General features: G+C 42.2%; 1 protein-coding gene across 1 annotated transcript in view; it reads left to right on the top strand.

Annotated features, from left to right (window-relative positions):
• LOC142743621 (interferon alpha/beta receptor 2-like) overlaps window positions 1–18,462 on the top strand; it is an 82,488-nt gene extending 64,026 nt beyond the window's left edge. The window contains exons 6-8 of the mRNA XM_075854558.1: window positions 8,129–8,291; window positions 10,577–10,710; window positions 16,103–18,462. Coding sequence (XP_075710673.1) covers window positions 8,129–8,291; window positions 10,577–10,710; window positions 16,103–16,735 — 930 coding nt within the window. The 3' untranslated portion in view covers window positions 16,736–18,462. The remainder of the gene's footprint in view (window positions 1–8,128; window positions 8,292–10,576; window positions 10,711–16,102) is intronic.
• The last annotated feature ends 638 nt before the right edge of the window (window positions 18,463–19,100 follow it).

Here is a 19,100-nt window from a genome sequence, read left to right on the forward strand (position 1 = left end):
CCAGAGGCGGAGCCTGATCGGCTTGCTGTCAGTGAACAACTGACAGTTCCAATACTTTTCACTACATAAGTAGTGCAATGTATTAGAACATCAAACAAACAGTTGGATCTCCAAGTCCCCTAGTGGGACTAAAGAAAAGTGTAAAAAAAAGTAAAAATAAAAGTTGTAAAACATACAATAAAAGTTTCAAGTAATAAAATAAAACACAATCTCCCCCTTTTTCCCTTATCAAGTCATTTATTATTGAAAAAAATAATAAACCATACATATTTGGTATCACTGCGACCGTAACGGCCTAAACTATAAAAATATTATGTTATTTATCCCGCGCAGTGAATGCTGTTAAAAAAACACTAAGAAACACTGTCATAATTGCTGTTTTTTTGGTCACTTTGTCTTCCAAAAATTGAAATAAAAAGTGATCAAAAAGTCGCATGTATCCAAAAATGGTGCCTATAAAATCTATAACTCGTCTCGCAAAAAACAAGCCCTCATACAGCTCCGTCGACGAAAGAATTAAAAAGTTATGGCTCTCACAACATGGCGACAGAAAAAATACATTCTCTTTCCAAAAGTAATTTTATTGTGCAAAAAGTTATAAAAAAAGTGCTATAAATTAGGTACCGCCGGAATCGCACTGACCCACAGAATAAAGGTAACATGTAGTTTATAACGCATCGTGAATGCTTTATTAAAAAAACTATGCCTCCCAAAAAAAGGATAACAAGTGATCAAAAAGTCGCATGTACCCCAATATGGTACCAATAAAAACTACAGCTTATTCCGCAAAAAAAACAGCCCTCATACCACTACGTCGATGAAAATATAAAATAAGTTAAGGCTCCAATAAGTCCGGAAAGAAAAATATCCAGTTGTGCTGCCCGAGGGGAACATTTCTTCTGTTTCAAAAGGCGATGTATCAAGGCACTAAAATTAGGGAACCAGGAAGGGGAGGGCCCAAACATATCTGCTGGAAGCGAGGGCGCCCGTATTATACTAGGACAACGCTTTCCCAGCAAACTGCAAAGGTGCGGAGTGTGGACCAAAAGGTGCGGAGTGTGGACCAAAAGGGGGATAAGGAAGGACATTTATCAGTGCGACACCGGCCTGTGCAGAAAGGATTGTGTCACATCTAATGGATTATTTTATTATTTTTTTTACTTTATTATTACCACCTGACTATGCCCCTGATGTACTCTGCCCAGCTCACATATGCCCCACATTATAAACGGAAACACCAGTAAGACTCCAAACAAAACTATTACCAAGCAAATTCCACGCTCCAAAAACCAAATGGCGCTCCCTCCCCCTTCTGAGCCCTACAGTGTGCCCAAACAGCAGTTTACTTCCACATATATGGCATCGCCATACCCGGGAGAACCCTTTTAACAATTTTTAGGTGTGTCCCCAGTGGCACAAGCTGGGCACGACATATTTTGCCACTGAATTGGCATATCTAGGGAAAAATTTTAATATGCACCTTCCGCAGCGCAATCATTTATGGAAAAGACCTGTGGGGTGAAAATGCTCACTACACCTCTTAATAAATGCCTTGAGGGGTGCTGTTTCCAAAATGGGGTCACTTCTCAGCAGTTTCTTTTATTATTTCACATCAGAGCCTCTGCAATTGTGAACCAATACTTTATATGTCGCTAAATTAGGCCTCAATTTTACATGGTACTCTTTCACTCCTGAGCCCTGTTTAATGTCCAGGCAAAAGATTAGGGCCGCATGTAGGGTGATTCTAAAACAGGGAAACGCCGCATAATAATTAGAGTGTGCACACAAATTTCTGCAAAACACCTGTGGGGTTAACATGCTCACTACACCCCTAGGTGAATACCTTGAGGGTGTTGTTTCCAAAATGGGGTCACTTCTGGGGGGTTCCACTATTTTGGTCCCACAGGGACTTTGCAAATGCGACATAGCGACCAGAAACCAAATGCAGCAAAATCTGTACTCCAAAAGCAAATGGCGCGCCTTCCCTTCCCGTGTGCACCAAACAGCAGTTTATGACCACGTGTGGGGTATTGCCGTACTCCAGAGAAATTGCTTTACGAATTTTGGGTACTTTTTTTTTTCCTTTATTTGTTGAGAAAATGAAAAATTTTGAGCTAAAGCTACGTTTTATTGAAGAAAAAGGATTTTTTTTATTTTCACTGCCCAATTCTAATACAATCTATGAAACACCTGTGGGGTCAAAATGCTTACTACACCCCTAGATGGATTCCTCAAGGGGTGTAGTTTTCTCAATGGAGTAACTTTTTTGGCGTTTTCACTGTTTTGGTCCCTTAGCTCCAAAAGCCAAATGGCGCTCTTTCCCTTCTAAGCTCCGCCGTGTGTCCAAACAGCCGTTTATTACCACATGTGGGGTATTGTTTTACTCGGGAGAAATTGCTTTATAAATGTTGCGGCGCTTTTTCTCCTTCAGTCCTTGTGGAAATTAGAAAAAACTAGCTAAACCTACATTTTCTTTGAAAGAATGTAGATTTTCATTTTCACGGCCCACTGTCAATAATTTCTGCAAAAAACCTGAGGAGTCAAAATGCTCACTATACCCCTCGATAATTTCCTCAAGGGGTGTAGTTTCCCAAATGGGGTCACTTTTGGTAGATTTCCACTGTTTTGGCACCGCAAGTGCCCTTCAAACCTGACTTGATGCCTAAAATATTTTCTAATAAAAAGGAGGCCTCAAAATCCTCTAGGTTCTCCTTGGCTTCGGAGGCCGGTGCTTCAGTCCATTAGCACACTACGGTCACATGTGGGATATTTCTAAAAACTGCTAAATCTGGGCAATAGATATTGAGTTTCGTTTCTCTGGTAAAACCTTCTGTGTTACAAAAAAAAAAATAGATTAAAAATTAATTTCTAAAAAAAAAAATGAAATTTGAAAATTTCACCTCTACTTTGCTTTAATTCCTGTGAAACGTCTAAAGGGTTATGAAACTTTCTAAATGCTGTTTTGAATACTTTGAGGGGTGAAGGTTTTTAAAATGGGGTGACTTATTGGTGGTTACTAATATATAAGGCCCTAAAAGCCACCTCACAACTGAACTGGCCCATGTAAAAATTGCCTTTTGAAATTTTCTTTGAAATGTGAGAAATTGCTGCTTAAGTTCTAAGCCTTGTAATATCCTAGAAAAATAAAAGGATGTTCAAAAACGATGCCAATCTAATGTAGACATATGGGGGATGTTAATTAGCAACAATTTTGTGGTATAACTGCCTGTCTTACAAACAGATACATTTAAATTTAGAAAAATGATAATTTTTGCAATTTTTCACTAAATTTTGGTATTCACCCAAATTTTTCCACTATCATAAAGTAAAATAAGTCACGAGAAAACAATCTCAAAATCGCTTTGATAGGTAAAAGCATTCCCAAGTTATTACCACATAAAGTGACACCTGTCAGATTTGAAAAAATGGGTCTATTCCTGAAGGCCAAAATGAGCTTGGTCCTCAAGGGGTTAATTCCGTACAGAGTAAGGGATTGGTACTACCTCTCAAATCACGGAGACCCAACAGATCTCCCAAAGTTATCAATGGTGATGGAGCAGGACAGATGTCTGCCTCAAATGATAATTTTTTCCAGACTGCCAGTGTCGCTTTTGTAAGCAAATTAGTAGGAGATACCCCCGGGCAAGACTAACAGAACGTAACAAAATTTGAGTCAAAGACCTCCCACACATTTCTTCTTCAGCAGAGACAAAGTTTTAAACGTGATGTACCATACCAATCCATGATACAACTCAATTGAATAGCCTGATAGAATGTTTAAGTGTCTGTGAAATTAAGACCTCCTAGCAATTTCGGCCTAATCAAAGTACTATGGGCCAATCTATGCCCTCCCTTGTTCCAAACAAAACTCAAGAGTTTGCCATTAAGTTGTCGGAAAAAATGTTGTGGGAGAAAAATGGGCATAGTCTGTAGTAAATAAGTCAATTTGGGAATGAACAACATTTTTAGAAGATTACACCTACCCATCCAGGAAATATATGGAATATTCCAGTTTTTCATCATATTTTCAATATGGGACATTAGAGGCTTATAATTGAGGAGAAACCAAGAGTCTGGGGAAGAGGATATCTGCAAACCCAAATGTTTTATAGATCTCGATGACCACGTGAAATGAGACGAAGTCTGGGCCGCCGCTACCACCTCCCTAGAGCACGATATGTTAAGCGCCACAGATTTATTAGGATTAATCTTAAAATTGAAGATTTCAAAACGTGCAAATATTTTTGCCAAGACCAAAAAGGAGTCATTCGGATTTGAAGTTAGGATCAGGAGATCATCTGCGAAAGCTGCCGTCCGATGCAACTTCAACTGTTCTCCAACTTCATCGCCCTTAATCTGTGTATTCTGGCGAATATGCTGAATTAATGTTTCAATCGTTAAAACAAATAAGAGAGGCGATAGCGGAAAACCCTGCCTTGTGCCATTCAAGATTCCAAATGAAGGAGACAAAGTGCCATTTACTCGAACTCTAGCTATGGGGCACGTATACAAAGCCATAATTTGAGCAATGGTAAATTCCGGTATACCAAATTTCCGAAGAGCTCCGACCATAAAAGTCCAATCTACACGATCGAACGCCTTTTCAGCGTCCGTTGACAACAAAGTTAGAGGAAACTTTCTATGGCGAGCCAATTGGATCAAATGGAGCAGCCTCAAAGTATTCTCTCTGCCCTCTCTCCTAGCTACAAAGCCCACTTGTTCAGGATGTATCAACTCTGGTAAATGGAATTTTAGTCTATTAGCCAGTGTCTTAGCATATAACTTAATATCAACATTTAGCAACGAGATAGGGCGATAGCTACTACAAAGAGTTAGATCTTTGTCATCCTTAGGAAGGATGGAAAAGTATGCTTCGAACGTCTGACGGGGGAAACCACTAGTCCCAGAAAGAGCTAAAGAGGCTCTGTCACCACATTATAAGTGGCCTATCTTGTACATAATGTGATCAGCGCTGTAATGTAGTTTATAGCAGTGATTTTTATTTAGAAAAACGATCATTTTTGACAGTTCTGACCTATTTTAGCTTTATCCTAATGAGTTTCTTAATGGACAACTGGGCGTGTTTTACTTTTTGGCCAAGTGGGCGTTGTACAATCAGCGTCGTACACTTCTCCATTCATTTACACAGCACACAGCGATATAGCTATATCTCTATGTGCAGCCACATACACAAACACTAACGTTACTGCAGTGTCCTGACAATGAATATACATTACCTCCAGTCAGGATGTGATGTCTATTCAGAATCCTGACACTTCGCTAACACAATCCCGACACTACAGCACAGCAAGCGTAATCTCGTTTTAAATGACAGTTTACAGCGTAATCTCGAGAGATTACGCTTGCTGTGCTGTAGTGTCGCGATTGTGTTATTGAAGTGTCAGGATTCTGAATACACATCATGTCCTGGCTGGAGGTAATGTCTATTCATTGTCCGGACACTTCAGTAACGTTAGTGTGTATGTGCTGTGTAAATGAATGGAGAGAAGTGTATGACGCTGATTGGTCAGCGTCATACACTCTATACAATGCTCACTTGGCCAAAAAGTAAAACTTGCCCAGTTGTCCATTAAGAAACTCATTGGCATAAAGCTAAAATGGGTTATAACTCCGTCAAAAATGGTTGTTTTTCTAAATAAAAAACACTGCTGTAATCTACATTACAGTGTCGATCACATCATCGTCCTCCAATCAGTGTCCTACACTTCTCATTGTTCCAGCCTAGCATGATCCACAGCACAGTGTGATTGTGCAGTGAAAGAAGCTGGGCTGGAACAATGAGAAGTGTATGAGGCTGATTAGTCACTGATTGGTCAGCGTCATACACTCCTCTGTACAACACCCAGTTGGTAAAAAGTAAAAACACGCCCAGTTGTCCATTGAGTCATTAGAATAAATCTAAACTAGCTCATAACTTGCTCAAAAATGATCGTTTTTCAAAATAAAAAACACTGCTGTTATCTACATTACAGCGTCAATCAGATTATGTAGGAGATAGGGCACTTATAATCTGGTGACAGAGCCTCTTTAAGTGCATTTTCTATTATCTTTTGCATAGCAGTCTTTGATAAATTTATGGAGCTAACGCCTCTAGGAGCTTCATCCCATGAGCTATCACCACAGGAATCCATCAGATTAGGTTGTTGAGAAGTAGCCTGCACATTTTAATGAGCATCTTTCTTCAAAGTAGGAGACCTTCTACTCAAAAATGCATCCATGTCAGATTGACTTTTTTTTTTTTTTGCTTGCGGGTATCCCAGTTCTCAGCTTTATTGCCCTTGACCATGGCTATGCACTGATCAATACTTAATAAGTTGCAATACAATCGTCCTGTGCTCTTCAAGTAACCTCTCCTCTCTGTCCATCAAATCAGATTGGCACCATTTTACAGACCGTCCCAAAAAACTAAAATTGGGCCATAGACCCCAGCAATTGCAATATGTGAGTCAATAGAGGCCCCAACAGTCACTGAGTACTCCATAAAAATTAGAGCTATGCTCAGTAAATGTGTTAGTTACTCACTGTCAGCCAGCACCACAGGACTGAAACCTCCGGGAGTAGATGCAGGGAGGCCTCTTCGTGGTGGTGCACGCCACTCTATAGATGTGTGAGAAGCCAAATCCAGGCCGCGGTCGCGTGCTTCCAGCAGGCCGCAGTAACAGGTGGCAAAAAACCTCCAGATCCTCCGATACAGGTACGGCCAAAGTTCCGGCCAGACAATCCGGTAGGCTCCAGATCTCACCCGCAGGCAAAGATGTGAGATGAGGAGGAGAGGGAGCAGGCAAGCAGAAGAGATCCCCTCGTGGCGATTCAGGCCTCAATGTCAGAGCCTGCCTCGTGTCTCTCGCTAGTACCGCGGAGACAAATTTTCACTGCATACGATTCAGAATGCTCAGTCACCAGTATACTACAGAATCCCAGCGAAAATAATATGGCTGAACTGCAGGATTAAGTTTGGATACCGGCGGTCTCGGGGAAAGCTCTCTTCCTAGACGTCCATCTTGTTCAGCCAATAAATTAACTTTTTGATATTTTAATTCATTGAGAAGGACTAGTATGTCCATATAACAGAGATTTCATAATGCAGATAGTTTGGACAGGATGAAAAAATAGCAATTTATACTCCTCTGCGTTTATCTTCCTTTTTTGGGGGCAGCTTATCAGCTTTCACATCAAATGCAGAAGATTACTCTTTTTTTTTTTTTTTTTTTATTTGGCCCAGTTTTCCTTTTCGGAAGAGGTATAGGTTTTTCTCCAGGCAGTAAGTAGTGTCCATTCCGGACTAACCAGGGGTGGTCTCAGCCCTGTCCTCTCCCGAGTCAGATGCATCCGTATGGTACGGCTTCAAGGCAATCCCGGCTGCCCAGGGAAATGCGGGAAATCCCCATTCACAGAAGCCCAATCTCAGTGATTACCTAACTGGTAAGTTAGTTGCAATTATCGCAGAGAAGGTATAAGCTTCAGGGGGGAGAAATCCAAGTACTTAGCGGCCAAAGCGGTAAATTAAAACAGTGTTGTCCAGCATCTCGTGCAGCCTTCAGCAACGCTGAAGGTGATGTCTCTCTGTGCCGTGCGTATGTTAAATGTAACAGCTGACGCGTTTCATCCCCATTGGGATTTCTCCAGAGTCCTTCAAGCAGTATACGACCGTATGGCAACTTATAGTGCCACTCTTAAAGGGAACATGTCCACTTAAATATATAATATATAAGGGCCTTTAGATTAGTGTAGTATTGGTCCTTCAAGGGACAAATATAGCTGATCTATAGGAGGACCAAGATGGCATTTGAGAGGATTTTCTAGAAAAATGAACGTCAATTTAGGCACATTCTAAGGGTTTGTCGCCCTTGGTGTGCAGTGTTCAATCCTACGTCCCTACATAACTAGGCAAATATCTTTTAGGAGTATAGGAAACCTGGGTGACAACCATAGAGCTGTAGTGGCGGCCATATTGGTTATTACCCAGCTTTCCTAAAATTTAAAGGAATCCTACATTTCAAGCTTAAGTTGCAAAAAACTAAATCTCAATGTCCACTGTCTAATTCTGCTAAAATATATATTGCTGCTGATGGTTTATTTTGTAACACTAATGTGTTAACCTTGACAGGTCAAAACCCTTCAAATAGATCTCAATGAAGAGAATAAAATTATCTCCAACCTGCTGCCAAATACCAACTATTGTGTGTCTGTAACTGTAAGTGCAAGGGTGAACTTCAAGACCCCAATACTGTCTGAACTGAAATGTGTCGTCACTGAGGACCATGCGCACGGTAAGTGGATCCCATAGATGATCACACACGTAGTATTAGAGCTTAAGTTACCCCACGATAAACCCTGTACACACTACAGAAATGACACAACCTAGGTCTACTCTCTGACCCTGAACGAGAGTTACTAACCGGCAGAGTTATCTGAGTAGCTACCGCTGCGCCTAAGGACTTATACAAATACAGGGTGCTGTCTATGTCATCCAATCAGTGCCCCATGCAATCGTGTGATTCTGATGGGGTAAAATGAGGGCTGGGTACCCAACAGAGGTCTGCCATCAAAAAGAACCTAAAGGACGCTACCTGGATATTGTTATTACTATTATTTAAAATATACACTGATCAACCATAACATTACAACCACCTGCTTAATATTGTGTAGGTCCGTCCTGCCGCCAAAACATCTCTGACCCCTCGAGGCATGGACTCCATTTGTGTCCTGTGGTGTCTGGCACCAAGACGTCAGCAGCAGATCCTATAAGTCCTGTAAGATGTGAGGTGCGGCCTCCATGGATCAGACTAGTTTTCCAGCACATCCACAGATGGTCGATCAGATTAAGAGCTGGGGTTTTTGGAGACCAAGTCATCACCTTGAACTCTTTGTCATGTTACTCAAACCATTCCTGAAATTTTTTGCAGTGTGGCAGGGGCATTATCCTGCTGAAAGAGGGCGCTGCTATGAAGGGGGGTACTGGTCTGCAACAAAGTTTATATATGTGGTACATGTCACATCCACATGAATGCCAGGACCGAAGATTTCCCAGTAGAACATTACCAAGAGCATCACACTGCCTCCACCGGCTGTGTAAACCCATAGTGCCATCTCCCCCCAGATAATCAACGCACACGCACCCGGCCATCCATGTTGTAAAAGAATATCAGACCAGGCCACCTTCCATTGCTCCATGGTCCAGATCTGATGCTCATGTGCCCATTGTAGGTGGACAGGGTCAGTATGGGCACTCTGACCGGTCTGCACGCACTAGACAGCAGTAACTTTTTTAAATAATTTGTTCTACAGTAGTTCTGTGGGATCAGACGGGCTAGCCTTCACTCCCTACATACATCAATGAGATTAGGACGCCCATGATCCTGTTCACCGGTTCTCCTTCCTTGGACCACTTTTGGTAGGTCCTCACCACTGCATACCAGGAACACCTCACAAGACCTGCCGTTTTGGAGCTTTGACCCAGTTGTCCGCCATCACAAATTGGCCCTTGTCACAGTCGCTCAGATCCTTAGGCCTCATTCACATGACAGGGTTTCCCGGCTGCATTAGGAATAATAGACCCCTAATGGGGCTATTCACACGACCGATTTTTTGACGGCCGGGAAAACCGGCCGTAAAAAAATAGGACATGCTCTATTTTCGGCCGGGTACCCGGCCGCCCGGCTCCCATAGAAGTCTATGGGGCCGGGTAATACACGGCCATCACCGGAATGTGTCCCGAGTGATGGCCGGGTTTTCCGGCGCTTGCTCTCTATCTCCTCCTCCTCACAGTACAGAGTGCATGCGAGGAGGAGGAGTTGATGCCATTCGGACGAATGGCTGTACACTGTGTGGCAGGGCCGGGGTGTACAGCAGGTGGAAGGGAGTGCTGCGCTGGCTCCCTTCCCCAGCTTGTTTTAAAAGCGCCCTGGCCCGGCGACACCTTCGATGGCGCCGCTAGCAGCTGCTGCTGCGGCTGCTACTACTGTAGCGATGCCACTATAGCAGAGCAGGGAGGTATCTCCCCGCTCTGCTATGTGCTAGCCGCACTTTAGCTCCTTGAAGGAGCGGAATCCCCGTGTTTTCGGGGATTCCGCTCCGGGACAGAGCGCTTGATGTCTCTGTCCATATCTGGGCAGTGACATCAGGGGAAACTCCTGAAGCGGAATCCCCGAACACATGGGGATTCCCCTTCAGGAGTTGCCGCTGATTTCACTGTCCAGATCTGCCCGGAACGGATGCAAAACTTTATGCAAACCGGCCGGGCAAAATGGCCGACTTTACCGGCCGACACTCGGGATCGGGCGGGACCCGGTCGTGTGAATCCCGCCTTACACTTGCCCATTTTTGCTGCATCCAACATCAACTTCGAGAACTGACTGATCACTTGCTGCCTAATATATCCCCCGCCCCCCCCACCACGTGCCAGGCGCCATTATAACCAGATCATCAATGTTCTTCACCTCACCATCAGTGGTTTTAATGTTATGGCTGATCGCTGTTATATATTTATTGTCTCTGACACCTTTCGTTTAAAAAAATCTTGTTTTTTTAAATAAAGTTTTCTTTGTTATTACAGGGAGCGGCACTGTATATATTATTGTGTCTGTAGTCTGCGGAATTCTGCTCTTGATTGGTTTAGTCATTTGCTTGAGTGTACTGGACATTTCAGGATACATCTGCAGAGCAAGGAGCTTTATCCCAAAAGTTTTGGTAGGTATAGTGTTACTGTGTTGTGGTGTTTTGTATCCACTTTCCACTTTTTTGTCTTTTTTCTATTATATCTTTGGTAATGGAGGAGGGAAGTGGTACGCACAGCTTCACATTACATTTGAGCCTCCTGTCGGACGTATACGCCAAGAGAATTTTCAGCCATACACCTCTAATAGAAGGTTATATAACATTGTTATACTGTATGACTCTGCATGGACTAGTGTAGTAAAGCTTCATGCTGCCCTGTTACATCAAACCTGTGTTGTAATTAGTTTCCAGTACAGCCATTATTTCTAGAACGTATATTCATATGAATAGAGGGAAAATATACAACACTCAATGAGCGACCATATAATACATTGTCGCAGATCCAGACGAGAATACCGGAAACAATCGCACAGCTTGCTGCGCTATTTCTTCTGGTAAAACTATGGACAGCCTGACGGAAACCCAACTGAGCCCATTAACTACCAAGTATAAAGTTGTGTCTGATAAGTACCGTAGTTTTCGGACTAAAAGACGCACCCAGGTTTTAGACAACGGAAAATAGGAAAAAATTTAATATTTTACTTCTTTTACAAAGCAAAAACTATTGGTTAAAAAAAAATATTTTAATTAAAAATTTATGTATATAATATTTTTTCATCATTTGAGCAGTGTGAGGGCTTATTTTTTGCGGGACGAGCTGTAGTTTTTATTAGCACCATTTTTTGGTACATACAATTTTTTTTATCACTTTATTTCATTCTTTTTAGCGCTATGTTGACCAAAAAACAAAGATTCTGGGGTTTTAAATTTTTTTTTTTATGCCGTTCACTGTGTAAGTCAAATAACGCTATGTTGTAATAGTTTATGACTTTTACAGACACAGCAATACAAATTTTTTTATTTTTACATTCTGCTTGGGGAAAAATGGGAAAAAGGTGTTTTTTGTTTTTTTTAACTTTTAAAAATTTTTTACACTCCTGAAAATTGATCTAACTTTTTTTTTACACATTTTATTAGTTCCCCTAGGGGACTTGAACCAGCGATCATTAGATCGCTGGTACGACACACTGCAATACATGGATGAGTTACGGAAACCGTGTAACTCGCATAGGAGTAAATGGCAGTTACAGAAGCAGCATAGCATGCTACGCTGTTTCCGTAACTATTCAATTCTATGGGAGTTACGGAAACAGCGTAGCTCAGCGAGCACTCGGCTGTTTCAGTAACTCGACCATTTTAACCAGGAAGTGGCCGGGAGACAGCGGAGCCAGGTAAGATAGAACAGGGTTTAGGGGGCCCCGTTCTAGAGATAGGTGCGGGACCCGCATCTATCTGACATTTATGACATATCCTGTAGATATGTCATAAATGTCCTTCATGGGAAGACCCCTATAAATGCTGTGGTTGCTATTGACCGCGGCATTTAACTAGTTAAACGGCCAGGAACCGCGCCATCACTGTCCCTGGCCGTTAGAGCAGAGTGTCCGCTGTAAAACACAGCTGACGACATCTGCAGTGTATGGAGCCCGCTCTGCGCCAAACATCCCCTCCCCGCTCCGTGATGTAGGCACATCACAGGTCAGGAAGGGGTTAAAGGGAATGTGTCGCTAGAATTTTATTTTTTATTTCTTTCAGTTAAACAGTTAGTATTTAAGTGATTAAACATTGTTTTAATTTTTTTCACAAGTCAGGAAATATTATAAATTAGATTCTAATTTATAAAATTTCCATGTGCTGGTCACTAGAGGGAGCAATTCCCGAAATTGCAATGTGGTAAAGCAACCTCATTGCTTTATGCTGCAAATTTGGTGTAGACACACTCGCTCTAGTGAGCTCACACAATCCCCCCTCCCTTATCCTGGCGTCTTCGCTGCCTGGAACATATGTCCGGAAGCCGCGACCGGAAGTAGTCCTCTTACTGTCCGGCCGCGGCTTCCGGTCCACATGAAAATGGCGCCGGATGTCGCTCTGCCGAAGACCTTCCTTTTGGACTGTGTGGGAGCAGCGCATGCGCCGTTCCCACACAGACGGCGTACAGCATAGTGGATGGAACGGCTGCCGTTTGCATTCTCTATGGGGATGTATGTGCCGTATTCCATCTCTGTATGTGTCGTTAATCGACGCATACAGAGATGAAAAAAAAAATGGCAGCCCCCATAGAGAAGTAGAAGTACGAAAAAAGAAAAAAGTAAAACACAAAAACACAAATAAATAAAATGTATTTTAATAACACACTAAAAGCAAATTTCTATATAAAATTATTTTTTTTTCGCAACATCTTCCCTTTAAGTAAGAAGCGGTCAGGGGACCCGGCGCTGCCGGGTCCCTTGACTGCCGACTATAAGACGCAGGGACTTTTTAAAAAGATTTATTCTTGCTAAAAACTGCGTGCTATAGACCCCAGGAGTTGGACCCCTACTGATCTGATATTGATGACCTATCCTTAATTCTGGTATACTGCCGACACTAAGTGTTATAAAAAGTGTGTGAGTGGGGGCTTCAATAAATAGGACATGAATGAATGATTCATCAATATGACCTTGTGTGTCTATGAATGTGTGGGCCCCGCACATATCTGGAGAACCGGGGGTCGCCATGTGCTTAACTGTATTCATGTTGTCCGACAGTGTGTGACTAAGGGTCAAGAAAAATATTTGGTAGTCCTCTCATGTTCAGTGTTCTTCACCTGTCCATGGCTTGGCATCAAAGTGACAATGCAGGAAGTGGTATGTCGAGGTTGTAGAAAGCACGCTTCTCTTCACATAATACTAGCTGTTTGCCAAAAATGCAAATCACTGGTTTTGTACTGCTAGAAAATGACATATGAATATTGAATGTTTGCCACGCTACAAAGAGATATTATGTTTATACATTTTAAGTCCTAGGGACTAGTGTTTGTATGTGGGTTTTGTCCATTTGATACTCCTATATGGACAAAAGTATGTGGACATCTGATCACCACGCCTATATGAGCTTGTTAAAAATCCCATTGCAAAACCATGGCTGTTAATATGGAGTTGGGCCCCTTTTGCAGCTATAGCAGTTTCCACTCTTCTGGGAAAGTTTTCCACAAAATTTTGGAGTATCTGTGGCAATTTTTGAACCTTCAGCCAAAAGCTCATTTGTGAGGTCAGACACTGATGTTGGAGGAGACAGTCTGGCTCCAATTCATCCCAAAAATTTTTGTATGGGGTTCAGGTCAGGGCTCTGTGCAATCACTTGCGTTCATACTCACCACACCCTCACACCATCGCCAGTATTATGGCGTAAAAATATTGCAAATTATGGCGCACAAAATATTTGTGCAATAATTTCCGACTTGACATTTTTCGCCACCTCTGCTACTTTTGAATAAACTGTGCTGGACTTTGCATAAGTGGAGGGGCCACTCGCGGCCCAACAAATTCACTATAATTTACGCCAGATACGTAATACATTAGGCATATCTTACTCCAGAGGTGTTCATACTAAGACTGGCTTATGAAGTGACAGTCTTATTAATTCTGCCCTCGTGTTTTATGGACCTTGTGCACTTGGGCACAGTCATGCTGGAATAGGAAAAGGCCTAACCCCAAACTGTTCCCACAAAGTTGGAAGCTACAATTGTCCAAAATTTCTTCGTATGCTGTAGCATTAACATTACTCTTCACTCAAAATAAGGGTATGTGCACACGAGAACTGTCTTTTACGTCTGAAAAGACAGACTGTTTTCAGGAGAAAACAGCTGCGTCGTTTCAGACGTAAAAGCTCCTCGCATTATGCGAGGCATCTTTGCCGCCCGTAATCTTGAGCTGTTCTTCATTGACTTCAATGAAGAACGGCTCAAATTACATTGCAAAGAAGTGTCCTGCACTTCTTTGCCGAGGCAGTCAATTTACGCGTCGTCGTTTGACAGCTGTCAAACGACGACGCGTAAATGACAGGTTGTCAGCACAGTACGTCGGCAAACCCATTCAAATGAATGGGCAGATGTTTGCCGACGTATTGTAGCCCTATTTTCAGACGTAAAACGAGGCATAATACGCCTCGTTTACGTCTGAAAATAGGTCGTGTGAACCCAGCCTAAGGGGCCGAACCCTGAAAAACAGCCCAAGACCATTATCCTTCTTCCATCAAATTTTACGGTAGTCACTATATATCCTGGTATGGAATGTTCTCCTGACATCCACCAAACCCAGATTCCAACATCAGACTGCCAGATAGTGAGCCATAATTCATCACTCTAGAGAACACGATGCCCCAGAGTCCTGTGGCGTTGTGCTTTTGCACCACTCCATCAGACTATTGGCTTTGAGCATGGAGATCTTAGGCCTCATGCACACGGCTGTGCCCATAATCACGCATTCAGGCTGTTCTCCCATACAAAGTATGGGAGCATTGCCCATAAAAAAGGAAAAGTAGGACATGCTCCATAATTCCCGGAACGGTTCTACGGCACGGACACCTATCCGTAGCGATATGGAAAGTTGTCCGTGGCCAATAGAACCGAACGGGTCCGTAATTTTGGACCATATTACGGTCCGCAATTACTGAGCTTTTTTACGGTCGTGTGCATGGGGCCTAAGACTATGGAAACCCATTTCATGAAGTTTCGGGACGCACACTTCTTGGGCTAATGTCACTTCCAGAGACTGTGGAGCTCTGTAGTGAGTGATATATCCGAGGATAGGCTATTTTTTTGTACCACGTGTTTCAGCACTTAGTGGTTCCACTCTGTGAGTTTACATGGTCTACCGCTTTGTAGCTGAGCTGTTGTTACTCCTAGACCCTTCCACTTCGCAATAATAGCACTTTACAGAGGACCAAGGCAGGTCTAACAAATCAGAAATTTCACAAATTGACTTGTGGCAGAGGTGGCATCTTATGACAGTGCCACGTTGAAAGTCACTGAGCTCTTCAGTATGACCCATACTGCTACTGATGTTTGTCTATGGAGATTGCATGGCTGTGTGCTTGATTTTATGCAATTGTTTGTATTGGGTGTGGCTGAAACATCTGAACTCTATAATTAGGATGGGTGTCCACATACTTTTGGCCACATAGTGTATATGATAAATCACACATTTATTTTTTTAACTCAAGATACAATTATTAAAGGTTGTTTTTAAGGGGACCGATTTACTCTCAGTGGTTTTTGATCTAGTAGTTTCTAGTTTTTGTACTTTTTGTTTTAGTAAATGGGTAACAATGCCAGATCTTCATGCTAGAGACCAGTGCTGCCACCAATGTACTCAAGGGAATTTTAGTTTTTTAATGTGGTCATTATGAAGAGAGCATGGAAGAAGACTGGCAAGAATTTTGTTTGAGTTTTCTGTTTTTCCTTGTTTTTAGCACTGGACTGTGTAAAATAAGATCTTTGGGTGTAATGTGACGGCTTTCTGATCAGATTTTCTTTCTTTTCAAGAAATCCATGCCAACTTCCGAGACTGCATTCATAGATGTAAGTGAATTTACCTCCCCGACATTTTCTATTTCTGTGGACATAAGTGAAACACTTGAGGAGAAGCAAAAGCAAGAAAGTGAGGATAAATACTGTGAAGGAGGCTATGCAAACCGAAAAAGACTCCTGGACAGTGACATAAGTGGCACCACGACAAGTGGAGATCTTCCTTCAGCTGTCTCGTCATCCATCGGGTCAAGTGGACCAGCAAACTGCTCTGCTGAGGAAGACCTTTCTGTAGGACATCTAGGAGATAGAGGGTCTTCCATTGCCCATCTGCCAGTTAGTGCCACTGATGACTCTTCAAACCGCCCATTTGACACCAGTGGGATCTTCAACATAAACCTGAACACTGTTTCCATAGCCGACCGTGCAGAGGTCTGGACGGGTTTCAAGCAGGTAGATGTTCCACAGGAGGAGGCAGAAGGTTCAATAAAGTCACACGAAGCTGGGATTGTACTAGACCAATACAATGACATCTGTTTAGGTGTTGATGGCCTTGAAGAAGAGTTCTGTAGTGATTACGAGGAGGAAGAGGACATTTCGGAGAACAATGACTCTGATAACCACCTGATTTCAGGCTACATGAGAAGATGATCTTTATACCATTCTGCATTTATAACCACTTGTATTTAGAAAAACATTTTCTGTTTTAACCACTGAGATGTATATATAGAAATATATACACATTCACACATCTGTGTGTGTGTGTGTGTATATATATACACGCAACAAATCCGTGTAGAACCACATTTTATACTAATAGCTGATGTACAAAGCAACAGGTCTGCAATCTATCTGCTCGTAGGATCATGTTCTTTACATCTTATGGACCTTTTTTATGCATTTTTAAATGCAAAATTAACTACTAAAATGTAAAACCTCGTGAGATGAGAAGGTAGAAATCGACATCCAGTGCAGAATCAAACGACACCCACATTGGTAGGTTAAAAGCTTTGGAAATTTCAAAGGAACCTTGATGGACCTCGTTGTAAGTTATTGGGGTCTGTCGGGCTCCATTTGGATCTGTCGTGTGACAGCTGATGTTAGAATTGTTACTTTGTGGTTAGAAAATCCTGGCAGAATGACGGCTTTATCAGTTTGAGTTGCTAATTTAAAGGTGACAACCAATATGGCCGGGAAAGCCTCTTTAACACTTTCACTGCCAACGGCTTGGGGACAATTTTCACACTTTTGCAATACACAAAAGAAACCTGAACTCTGTGACAAAAAAAGTCATATTACACTCCCAAATCCATATCTGCAAGTAGATTCCTGTCACGTTTTTACAATGCCACCCCGTCATCTGCTCATCATTTTTAAAGACCAGAAAACCCCTTTAATGTGCGCATACACTTGTCTGTCATGTATGATTGTTTTGGAAATGCTTTTGTCGTTTTCTTCCACCTTCTAATGCATTGATCTCCAACCAGTGACTGTCCAGCATTTGTGAAACTACAACTCACAGCATGTCTGACCGATGCAGACTGGGAGTTGTAGTTTTTCAACAGCTGGACAGTCACCGTGATCTAATATATGTATGAGCAAATGCAGCCTAAGGGTATGTGCACACAAACTCAAAAACATCTGAAAATACGGAGCTGTTTTCAAGGGAAAACAGCTCCTAATTTTCAGCCATTTTTTTATTCTTTTTTACGCCCGTTTTTTGGAGCGGTTTTTCTATAGAGTAAATGAAAAACTGCTCCAAAAACGGCTCAAGAAGTGACCTGCACTTCTTTTTCGGCTGTTTAAAGTAACGCCCCGTCGGAACAGAACCCGGGATTTCCCATTGAAATCAATGGGCAGATGTTTGTAGGCGTTCTGCTTCCGATTTTTCAGCCGTTTTTCGGGCCGTTTACAGGCCGAAAAACAGCTGAAAACACTACATGTGCACATACCATTAGCCATAACTTAAACACCCATGGACTTTTCTTTGGATGACTCTTGCAGGTAGCAGAAATAAAGTCGTTTTTTTTGTTTACTGTACAGCTGTGTGTGTGTGTGTGTGTGTGTGTGTGTGTGTGTGTGTGTGTGTATATATGTATATATGATATAGATATTTATATAAAGGCATTATTTCTCTGTTATTCTTTGATGTTGGACCACCACCAATCCTTCCTGTTTTCAAAGAACAGCTTGAGCAAGTTCAAGGACGGTCAAAATGTCATATTTGTTTCTTCCAATGGGTCAATATACTTAGAATAGAATTGACCAAGTAATGCTCCAAGCTATGTACACCTGTAACGAATAGGTAATATGTCCGTGCGTAACTGGCAAACACATGGTTAATTTCTTGAGTAAGGACAATAAACTCTTGAAATATCCAGAGTGGCCATGAAATGTTCTTGTTGTTCTGTATTTGCTGGACCAGGGATTATAGCAGGGACCAGAGTTTAGGGCCCCTTGGTAAAGACATGGGAATTAACGAAGGGCTTTACGACACTTTTGTGGCATTAAAGAGACTCTGTCACCACATTATAAGTGCCCTATCTCCTATATAAGGAGATCGGCGCTGTAATGTAGGTGACAGTAATGCTTTTTATTAAAAAAAACGATCTTTTTTCACAACGTTAGGAGCGATTTTGGTTTATGGTAATGAGCTTTCTTAATGTCCAAGTGGGCGTACTTTTACTTTCGACCAAGTGGGCGTTGTACAGAGGAGTGTATGACGCTGACCAATCGGCATCATGCACTCCTCTCCATTCATTTACACTGCACTAGCGATATAGATATATCACTATGTGCAGCCTCATACACAAGCCCTAACATTACTACAGTGTCCTGATAATGAATACACATGAAATCCAGCCTGGACGTCATGTGTACTCAGAATCCTGACACTTCTGACTCTTTTTTTTGTGAGATTCCAGCAACGGATACGAAATCTCGCGAGATCTCGGAGCAAAACGAGATTTGGTTTCACTTTCCGGAATCTCACAGAAAAGAGTCAGAAGTGTCAGGA

Source organism: Rhinoderma darwinii, chromosome 2, assembly GCF_050947455.1.
Source record: "Rhinoderma darwinii isolate aRhiDar2 chromosome 2, aRhiDar2.hap1, whole genome shotgun sequence".
Lineage (NCBI taxonomy): Eukaryota > Metazoa > Chordata > Amphibia > Anura > Rhinodermatidae > Rhinoderma > Rhinoderma darwinii.